The following is an 11,080-nucleotide window of genomic DNA, read 5'->3' on the forward strand; positions in this document are numbered from 1 at the left end:
CGTCTATTCATCGGAAAAGACTTTCTATAACCGCAAAACAGACAGCCCAAATGAAAGCCATCAAGAAGGCCAGACCAACTGTCTCCTATTCTTGCGGGGATGTTGCTCCTGTCGGCCAATAAATTTTCCAATTAAATGGATCCTCTGACTTTTTGAACAGGAAGATTCTACCCCTGCCTCGGGCATGCCTGTGTCCATTCATCCCTATGCTTGCTGGTAAGGGATGAGGGTTGGTGGGTAAGGGTATGAAACAGTCGCACAGGCTTGGCCAGACCCGTTGAGCTGCGACTCCATTTTTTATTATGCTCACTCTGGGCTTGTTTTGATCCTTGGGTTTTCGCACTGCCCTGCATCCAATTGCTTCGGCCGGCTATTGTAGAAATGCGAAATTATGGCCCGTATATTTCTCTATTAGTGGCACAAAAGACATTTCAATTTCTCACTCTGGGTGGGCAGAAGGTTCAAAGGTGCTGCTAGGAAAGAAGTACTGGTAGTCCTGGCAACTACCTCGTTGCGAACTTTCTTCGGACCACCCGAGGAATCGTGTTTGTCCTTTTTGTGGTCATGAATGGCCAGTGACCTATACGGCAATAGTTCAGAAATGTCAATAGGTTATTGATAGCCAACTACTTTCTCGTTAGGAAATATTGCAATATAGTGGTATGGAACAATGCAGAATTACACTGATAAACCTAGTGCAATTTTATATGTACAATGTACATATTTGTATATATGTATGTACATTAGGGTGGGTCGATTTGGGTGCCTAAAAATCGAATGGGGAACGTAATTTTTAAAGGAAATTAAGCAATATTGCCGAACAAACTTATGGTCTAAAATGGGCTTTGACCCCCCCAAACGAGAATGAAAACAAGGAAGGACGCTATAGTCGAGTACCTCGAATATGAGATACCCGTTACTCAGCTTATGAGTCCAAAGGGAAATGGAGATATGCAAGCAGCAAAGCGAGATTGAAATGCGCCACCTACCGGCGGTAGACAGATTTAAGCGTTATGGGCGTTAGAGTGGGCGTGTCAAACTTTTTTGGGTCAATCGATAGGTGTTGACGAGAACAATACATTTCAGTTAAAATTTGTATTCTAGCATCAAAACTGTAGGAGCCACAGTTTTAAGCGGCTTGTGGGCGTTAGAGTGGGCGTGGCACTCTGCTGAAACAAACTTGCGCTGCGCAGGAATCTGCATGCCTAATCCCAGTATTGTAGCTTGTATAGTTTCCGAGATCTCAGCGTTCATACGGACAGACGGACATGGCTAGATCGACTCGTCTAGTGATCCTGATCAAGAATATATATACTTTATGGGGTCAGAAACGCTTCCTTCTGCTTGTTACATATTTTTCGACGAATCTAGTATACCCTTTTACTCTACGAGTAACGGGTATAACAAGGAAGAACGCTATAGTCGAGTACCTCGACTATCATATACCCGTTACTCAACTAAAGGGACCAAAGGGAAATGGAGATATGCAAGCGCCAACTACCCGTGATCTCAATATATGGTTATGTGGGCGGTAGACAGATTTAAGCGTTATGGGCGTTAGAGTGGGCGTGGCCAACTTTTTTGGATCAATCGATAGGTATTGACGAGATCAATACATTTCAGTTAAAATTTTGTATCTAGCATGAAAATTTTGGCGCCACAGGTTTGGTCGGTTTGTGGGCGTTAGAGTGGGCGTGGCACCTTGCTGAAACAAAGTATTGTAGCTCCTTTAGTTTCCGAGATCTCAGCGTTCATACGGACAGACGGACATAGCCAGATCGACTCGGCTAGTGATCCTGATCAAGAATACATATACTTTATGGGGTCGGAATCGCTTCCTTCTGCCTGTTACCTACTTTCCGTCGAATCTAGTATACCCTTTTACTCTACGAGTAACGGGTATAACTATTGACTATATTGTAATAAATTAAATAATCTTTAATTAAAATGGCACCTACAAAAACCAAAAAGAATGATAGCGCATCGGAGACAGAAGGGGAGATGGAAGATAGCTGCTCCTCGGTGCAATTAACGAAATTATTTTCGCAGTTAGATAGGGTTGGTGAAGATATTACAAGAATGAGGAAAGCTTTCGAGGAGAATACAATTTCGTTTAATCCGCTTTAAATTTAATGTCATATTTATAGGTATTTTCAAAGCTTTTGAGAAAATTAGTAGTAAGGAACCACAGTAAACTTGTAGAAATTAACGCCTTCTGGGTTAACTCGCGTAATAAATGAATCCTTTGGCTTGAATAATCCCAAAATGTTGGTGCCGTTAAACAAGTCCTGTAAAAACTTATATAAGCGACCAAAGTTTTTTTTTAAAAATAAATCCTACTTACTATTACATAATAGCCCATGCGGTTCTGCAAGCCTATTCTGTGCAAGGGTACCTCAAATGTCTGAGGACACAAGGGACAAGCACCAAAGCCTCCTTGATTGACGAAGGCTACTGCAAAAGAGTTCTTTCCAAAGTCACTTACCGGAGTTACAGGCCGAACCCAAACCTAGGCGTCAACATTTATTCAATGAACAAGTCGCATAATAATGTTTACCTGAAGGTTTCGCACCGCAAGAACGAGCCTTCCAGGCTGGCCCAGAGGGTCCTGATCTATTGCTATTACATCAGGGTTCTGAAGGAGTTCCTTTATTTCCGGACGTACGGTATCCAAATCGTTGGTCATAATCAAAGGGGCAGCGATCACTGCCCATATAGCTATCTGCAAACGGCTGGCATCGTAGCTTAATCTAAAGTTTCCCAGGACAAGCTAGAGGATGTCGATTTATAACATAAACGCTATCACAGCTTTTAGATATCACCATATCTGGATCATTCCAGCGACCAGGGCCAGAATGTGCTGTCAGAATATCCTGTTTGCTGGAGTATCGCGACATTATGTTCGTCACAGATGTAAACGAGTCTTGTATGTCAACAGCAAACCTCCAGAGATTGCAATGTTTCGCTATCAACGAGTAGTTTGGCTGAGGAAAAGTGCGGATTGGTACCCTACACGACTTAAAACAGCAAAACAAACCTTTGACTTATAAAAAGGCCAACTGCAGGAGTACACCATGTGCCGGCCCGTTTGGTTCATAGCCGCTCCAAAGGCTGGGTATCCCCAGTCGATATCTTCTTCACTAGCGTAGCAGCCGTCCATCTTGACGTAGTCAACGCCCCATTTAGCGAAGGTTTGAGCATCTAGCTTAAAGTGCCCAGCAGCTCCAGGGCCACGGAACATGCATGTTTTCTCTCCCACATCATGGTAAATTCCAAACTTCAGTCCTATGTTATGAATCTGTTGGAAAAAATAGGTCAGCTCTGTTAAGGGATACGAATCGCCTACCCACGTGATTGCCGAGAGCCATCATTCCACTGGGGAATCGATCGAGGCTGGGCAGAAGCTCGTGAGTCGCTTCGTCTCGAGACGCTTCCATCCAACAGTCATCGATAATCAAGTATTGATATCCTGCAGCAGCATAGCCCTCTGATAACAAGAGGTCCGCCGTACGTCTGATAAGCGATTCACTATGATCAGAATAATACTTTAAAGAATTTATTCAAGACCGCAAAAGTAATCAACCTGATGCAGTCCTTGGGGAAGCGGGCACAGTCCGTCATGCAGCGGAACCTCTCAAATGGCATCCAGCCCATCGGAGGTACGATCGCCAGCCCGTTATTCAGTCCATATACAAATCGAAGGGCATTGCAAATCAAAATCAGAAGAAGAGTCATTGTCAACTGCCAGATGTGAAATAACAATTCTAGTAAGAAAAGAGAACCCGTAAGAAATATGAGTGTGGGAAAGTCAACTTTATTACCAAAGGGCTAGCGAATCTAATTTAATTTATGAGCGTGCAAATACCAAACGATAAGAAAAGCAAACTCAGGCTATGTACTTACGATCTGAGAAACTGCTGATGAAAGTCTTCTTGTATTTTCTTCTATACATTATTGCGTGTGCCGTTAAACACTTAGTATTTGAAGTGTAAGACTTTTTAAAGTAAAATACAATGAAGCTGTGACCAAAAGTCTTACTTGAAGTCTTACTCTTATGGCTCGAATGCAAACTTCTAAACATTTTCAGAAAATCAAAAAAAATATAAGCAAAATGATTTTTGAAACATTTTTTTTACAGTTACTGTAAGTTTTGCTTAGAGTATCTTTAAGCATCAAAAAATTGTAGTTTTGAAGACGAGGGAAAAAGTTTAAGAAGTAGATTTAAAAAAAAAAATCGTATTTTTTAATAAGTACTGAATGGGATAAGAAAAGTCTTGTATCATTCAAATGAAATTTAAATGATCTTTCCATTGATGTCAAAATGTATATGAAGTAAGTTCAAATTACGACTATAATTAATTTTTGTTTTGTGCAAATGCTTTTGATCACCCTTTTCATTAAAAAGTTATAAAAGCTAATGTAATTGCATTAATGGAAAACTCGTCATCGTTCAGCAGGTGATCGAATACTAACGGAAGTCCGGATAAAAAGAATTCCAAGAAAAAAGAAGCTGCTATGAATTCTTAGCCGCTTTCGGTTTTTTTCGGGAAACCGGCGCATCATTAAAAATGTTATTTAGAAACCTTTTTTCATATCAATATAATTAAAGATCTGCACCATAAGTGTATTAAAAAAAATCTTTATTTAATTTTACTTTTACACTGGTTACAATATTTTGGAAGAACACCGACCTACTGTTGATAAGTCTCAAACTGAACTCATTCTCTAACTCCTACTTCACTTACGATCATACCTCGGTTTTAAGCTTTAGAGCTTTCTGTGAGTGGGACTTATTGCAATTGAGTGATTCTTTAAATTTAGACTTTGGACTCCAGACTTGGGTCCCGAAATCTGAGTATCCTGATTCGTGGGAACGTGCCGATAGTCTGAACAGCGGCTCGATCTAATTGTTTAGTCTATAAAGGTTGGGTTTTTGTTTCATGGAAATTTCATCTGGCTTGCTTTTAGTTCGGTAATTTTCCATTGGCTTGTTGACAAATAAATCTGGATTCTTATTTCTTAAAGGGTCTCGAGGGTGACTGCATAATGTGTGCATGTATGTGTGGGTGTGTGGACATGTATATTGGAGTACGTGGTGCTATGGATATGTCACTCCCCCATCCGTTGAATTTGGCCTGTCCTCAGGTCAATAATCTTGGGTATAACATTATGTTTTCTTCTACGTTAATTTGATTGGGTAGATCGTTTACAATTTCTGTACTTTTTGGTGTTTCTTCCTTTGGTTTTATATATTTTACAATAAGTTTTCTTGGTATGCTCTTAAATTTATACCATAAATACAATAAAATGCTTATAATAATGATAACAAAGGTTGTTAAAGTAATTGTTTGAAATACATTATAATATTTTGTATGTGATTCTATTATCTCTTTTGTTTGAATATAAGACAATGGTTCTAATTTTGTTACATTATTATTATGTAAACACACTATGTAACATTGAATTTGAAAGAGTGAATTCATCTAATTGTATCAAACAACTAAGGATTTTAATGAGGTTACTTCCGACTATAGAAATTTCTTTATTAATGCAGTTTTGATTCAGCAATGTTTTAGGGATATTCCATGTCAATAAAATATTGGGTTCAACAAAATTAATTTGGAAATTTTTGTAAGTTTTCGTATATTTGCATTCAGTGTTTTCCTGTATAATTATTCCATTTATACAATCATCAATTACAATTTTTCCTGTTTCTTTATTAAATAATTTATCTTCATATATGAAATATTTATCAAGTATATTTTCTGTTAAAATATTGTTATTTTTATCGGGATAAGGAATAATTTCAAAAACGGGAGATTTGACTATCTCTGAAGGAATATGGGAAATAATCAAAATTTCATTTGTGTCTGTTTTAAGCCAAGTTGATGTTTTGATTCTCACCAATTTCTCAGGGTTCATATTTTTCAAATAATCGTGTTTTAGTAATTTTGTATTAAATAGTCCCAATCTTGTCATTTGCATTCCTAATTCGATATCTTCTACATATTCTGACAGGTGTTGTAAGTTAAATATTAAAACGCTGACGTGCTGATCTCTTTCTCCTTTTTCTTTTAATTTGTTAGTCATTTCGATTCCGTTATTTCTGACATCGGTAATCATATTTAAATCCGTATTTTAAACGCTAGTATCTACCAAATTATTGATTTTCTCATCTCATCTTTATCATCTTGATTTAAGGTTCCGAATAGATATTTGTAAACTGTTCCTACGATATTGAATAGACCTCTCTTACTACGTTTTGCTATTGTAATTCCATTGATTTCTCTTTTAAGATTTTCCACTAAATATCTGATTTGGATAACATCATTGAATTCATCTGCTTCTTTTAAAAGATCTTAAAATGTTTGTTCGGTTTTTGTTCTATTTACGCTTAAGTTATGATATTCATAATAAGTTGGAATTTCGATTGATCCTGTTTTGAATACAAGATATCCGTTTTGTGCCTTTATGGGATTTATTTCAATACTTTGTCCAATTGTCAGTTGAATTACAGTTGCTAATATTATAGAGAAAATTATTGTTTTCACCGAGTTGTTCCTGAGGGCGTTCATTTCCTTTTGTTTGTCTAGAATTATCACCATATTTACTTTTATTAATTTTCTTCTTCTTTTTGAACTTTGATTTATAATGAACAATCTTTCTTCCTCTATTCGTTTCTTCAAAATGTTTTTCATCTACTTTCTTCAAGGTTCCTGTCCTTTTAAATGGATTTGTAGTGTTGGATTTCACTAGAGGACCTTGTTTGTATTTTGGATCTATTTCATAGTCCGGACGTTTCTCGTTTAATCTTTTAATTCTATTCATTTTCTTTTCTTGTGTATCGTAATCAGGAGTTCATGCATACATAAATATGTCAGCTGGTATTTGATTTGTAGCATTATGTTTTGTTTTGTGATTGTAAATGTAAAGGATTAATTGGAACTTAGTATATCTATTTTCAATGTCTGATTCGCTTCCTATAATTCTTAATTTTTCATGTACTGTTTTATGAAATCTTTCTAAGTCCGAAATACCGTTTTTACTTGTTACTTAAATTTGTACTCCTTCTGAATTTAACCAGTTGTGTAAGGTTACACACATGAATGCTGAATCTTTATCTGCTTTGATTTCTTGTGGTTTTCCCATTTCATTGAATACTTTCATAATAGCTCTTTGGCTTCTAACCAGTCTCTACCTGTGACTTCTACTAGGGTAGCCAATTTTGAATATACATCGATACACGATAAAAATTGTTGGTTACCTACCATGTAAAAATCCAGAACAAATTTTTCTCTTATATTTTGAATTTCTGGGGTAAGTTTAAATGTCAGTCTAGTATTTCTATGTTCTGTTCAAGCGATGTTACAAATTTCACATTCATTTATTATATTTTGAATTAACTTTTGATAATCAGGGAAATAATATTTTTCTCTAAACCACTTAGTATTTTTTTCGATTCCTGGATGTAATAGTTCTTTATGTCTTTTCAGAATTGTTTCTTTAAAGTCTGTATATGTCAATATATCTTCGAGTCTGGCTGTACATCTTACTAATTTTGTTAAATGGTTTGTATTTATAATTTCTACGTAGGCTTTTTGGAATGTGAGGAAATCTGAGTCATTATGGAAATAAACTGCGCTCTTTTTAGTGCATAAATATTCTTTAATTATTTCTTTCGCTGAAGTTTCTGTCATTTCTTTATAAATAATTTTGATTTTTAATTTATGGAAATAGAGTGTTATTTCTGTTGTATCTTCATTTCCTTTAATTAGTTCGATCTGTCGGGAGAAGTAGTTAAATGGCCTTTCAGTTATAGAAATGAAGTTTTGGTTATCTTCTTGGGTACTATGCGCTGTTGCGTCTGCGTTACTAGCAGTTTCTTCTGGTACGTTTTCTTCAGAATTTTCTGTGTACATAATTTCTTCTATTTTGGTTCTAGATAGTGCGTCGGCTACATAATTCTCTTTCCCTGGCAAATATTTAATTTGATAATCGTATTCATTTTGTTTTATCTTCCATCTTTGTAATTTCATATTCGGTTCTTTAATATTGTTTAACCAAACTAAAGGTTTGTGATCACTTAATATTTCAAAAGGTCTGCCGAATAAATATGACCTGAAAATTTGGTGGCCCATACAATTGCTAAGAGTTCTTTTTCTATGGTGGAATAATTTATTTCGTGTTCGTGAAGGGTTCTGCTGGCATAACAAATGGGTTTATGATTTTGAGATAATACTGCTCCTATCGCCATGTTGCTTGCGTCTGTTGTCAAAGAGAATGACTTACTAAAGTCGGGGTAAATTATAATGGGATCGGATGTAATCAAGATTTTTATTTTTTCGAATGCTTCTATGTATGGTTTGTCTTTAATGTTAATTATTGCTCCTTTCTTTAGTTTTATTGTCATGGGTTTTACAACATTTGCAAAGTTTGGTATGAATTTCCTATAAAATCCACAAAATCCTAGAAATGATTTTATCTCCTCTGGGGTTTTTGGTATCGGGAAATTTATAATGGCACTTATTTTTTTCGGGTTTGGTTTTATGCCTGTCGTTGTTTCTATATGACCTAGGAACTCTGTTTCTTTTTTCATAAATTCGCATTTATGCAATTGTAGTTTTAAATTCGGGTCTCGAAGTTTTTTGAATACCTTTTTTAATGATAGAATGTGTTCCTCCAATGAAGTGGAAAAAATTATAATATCATCTAGATATACTAAACAATCTTTATAGATTAAGTCCTCTAATAAATTGTTCATACATCTTTGGAAGGTAGCGGGGGCATTTTTAAGGCCAAATGGCATTCGGGTGTACTCGTAATGGCCATGTTTGGTTGAAAATGCTGTTTTTGCTATTGACTCAGGTTCCATTTGAATTTGATGGAATCCTTTAGCTAAATCGATGGTAGTGAAATACTGACATCTTCCTAACTTGTCCAATATTTCATCCATTCAAGGTATTGGGAATTTATCGTTGATTGTGATTTCGTTTAAATTTCTGTAATCTACAACTAGTCTGAATTTTGATTTACCTGATGCATCACTTTTTTTTGGAACTATCCAAATTGGTGAGCAATAAGGGGATTTTGACTTGCGAATTATTCCTTGTTCGATCATTTCGTTTATTTGTTTATTAACCTCCTCATCAAAAGTTTGAGGGTTTTTCTATGGTTTCCTATATATTGGGTCTTCGTGTTTCGTTTGTATCGAATGTCTGATGGTACTTGTGAAAGTCAAATTTTCACCTTCCTTGTACTGGATGTCATTGTATTCGAACAAAACCCTTTTTAAATTTTCGTTCTCTTCCTCGTTTAAATGTTCTAGTCTATATTCATTGCATTCTTTTAATTCATTATTAATAGCAAAGTTAAAAGATTTGATAAGGGCGGATCAAGGCATTCTAATGCGGTCTTATCCTCTTCAATCTTGTCCTTTACTATATCGTTTTCGCCATATCTTACATAAAGTAGTGTGTTTCCTAACATAACTGTTTCTTTTTCGTAGTCTATTTTTGCTTTACTGTCCCTTAAATAGTCTCTACCTATTAGGATGTTGTAGCTGTTAGAAAATTTATGTAAATATAATTTTTGTTTAGTCGGACAAATTTTGGAAGGATCTAATGTTATGCTTTTATTTATTTCCATTGAACCGTTTATTGTAAATACTTTTAATTTCTCTATTTGTTCTTTATTATGTCCAAAATTTTCTGTCATTAAGTTGATAGATGACCCGGTATCTTCCATTTCTCTAAGGAGCTTTCCCTTATTCATCACTCTTACATATGGGCAACATCTTCTAAATCCGAGGCAGTTTGCTGAAAATTTACGTCCATTCTGTTCTGTGCACTCTCGTTTTCTCTCTGTCTTTTGACGAGTGCATTTGGAGAATTATTCGATGTAGATGCCTGAAAATTTAGGGGACTTAGGGCCTGCCTTGGTCTAAGTTTCTCCTAAACTCATGATGATTTCCCTGGTTTCTAGGGGGAACTTGATTTCTTTTCGTCGAGACTTGAGAATTTGTTGAGTTGTTCAGGTTGTTATTGTAACTATGTCTTGGGTATTTATGTGTCTGAGAATTATATTTTTGGTAATGATTCTGGTGTGAAAGGTTACTTCCCGAATTCCTTCGGTTATCATGACGTTTTGGTTTATAATTGTCAAAAGGGTCTGAATCCCAGTGACCTAAAATCATTGCCGATTCTTTTAAGTTAGAAAGTGTTGAGATATCCTTTTTGGGTAGGGAATTATATAATCTGTCGGGAAGTTTTCTCTCAATACAATCTTCAATTGTTTTGTTTAGAAAATTTGTATAAATTGATCTTTCTATTTGATCCAATTCTAACTCTAACTTATTATTTACTTTTGAAGACCTAAACTTTAGTTCATTAACGAACTTACTTATGCTTCCTTGATATTGGGTGTCCCGCACATGTTGTATAATATCCTCGTATGGTCTATGATCCTTGAAGGCCTTGATTAGGGCTGCTTTAGTTGTTATCCATGTATTAGATTTCTCCTCTTCGATGACTCTCTGGGCTGAGTCGACAATGGTCCTCTCTATAGCTCCGTATATGATGTGAGTTTGTCGGACGTATTGAGTAGGGTATAGTTGTAAAAGGTACTCCACTCTGGCTATATATCGACTTAATTCCGATGGGTTTCCATCGAAATATGGCAATTCCTTGATTTGGCCGATTAATTGATTCAAATGAATCTCGGACAACTGGGGTAACGTTGAGGGGTTTGCCATTTTTATTGTTCTTTTCAATATTTGAGTTTAAGTTTTCTTCGATTTGGATTTTAGTTTAGTCTATTGGTTGTAAAAATTACACATAGACTCCTTTGTTTTTCAATATTGGCACTTTTTATTTTGAGTTTTTTAAGCGCACATTGACCGAATTGGACTTTGTTATTGTAAGTTCTTCGTGCGAAATTGGCATATAGATTCTTATGCGGATCTCGGTGATTGTCTTTTGTTTGTTCACTGATTATTCGCTGATCAGGATAAACTAGTTGTTTAGTATTATCCTTGTAGTGGGTCAGTACCGGTGACTTTTTAAAAGGACTTTTGAGATCCTAC

At 35.8% G+C, this 11,080-nt stretch overlaps 1 protein-coding gene across 2 annotated transcripts; it reads right to left on the reverse strand.

The window, feature by feature from the left end:
- Window positions 1–2,096: 2,096 nt before the first annotated feature.
- Window positions 2,097–10,765, reverse strand: LOC108006656 (alpha-N-acetylgalactosaminidase-like). 2 transcript variants are annotated; one of them, XM_065868671.2, is made up of 8 exons: window positions 10,399–10,765; window positions 3,584–3,764; window positions 3,351–3,528; window positions 3,038–3,298; window positions 2,823–2,984; window positions 2,558–2,770; window positions 2,345–2,509; window positions 2,097–2,288 (listed from the first exon to the last, which is right to left on the reverse strand). In XM_065868671.2, exons 1-8 carry the CDS (start codon window positions 10,748–10,750, stop codon window positions 2,172–2,174), a joined length of 1,629 nt encoding a protein of 542 aa, XP_065724743.2. In that variant the 5' UTR covers window positions 10,751–10,765; the 3' UTR covers window positions 2,097–2,171. The 2 variants fall into 2 exon arrangements, with proteins under 2 accessions (XP_065724743.2, XP_016925681.1); XM_017070192.4 differs by lacking the exon at window positions 10,399–10,765 and adding an exon at window positions 3,904–4,062 and having other exon boundaries at window positions 2,099–2,288.
- Between the last annotated feature and the right edge of the window lie 315 nt (window positions 10,766–11,080).

Source organism: Drosophila suzukii, chromosome 3 (assembly GCF_043229965.1).
Source record: "Drosophila suzukii chromosome 3, CBGP_Dsuzu_IsoJpt1.0, whole genome shotgun sequence".
NCBI classification, from domain to species: domain Eukaryota; kingdom Metazoa; phylum Arthropoda; class Insecta; order Diptera; family Drosophilidae; genus Drosophila; species Drosophila suzukii.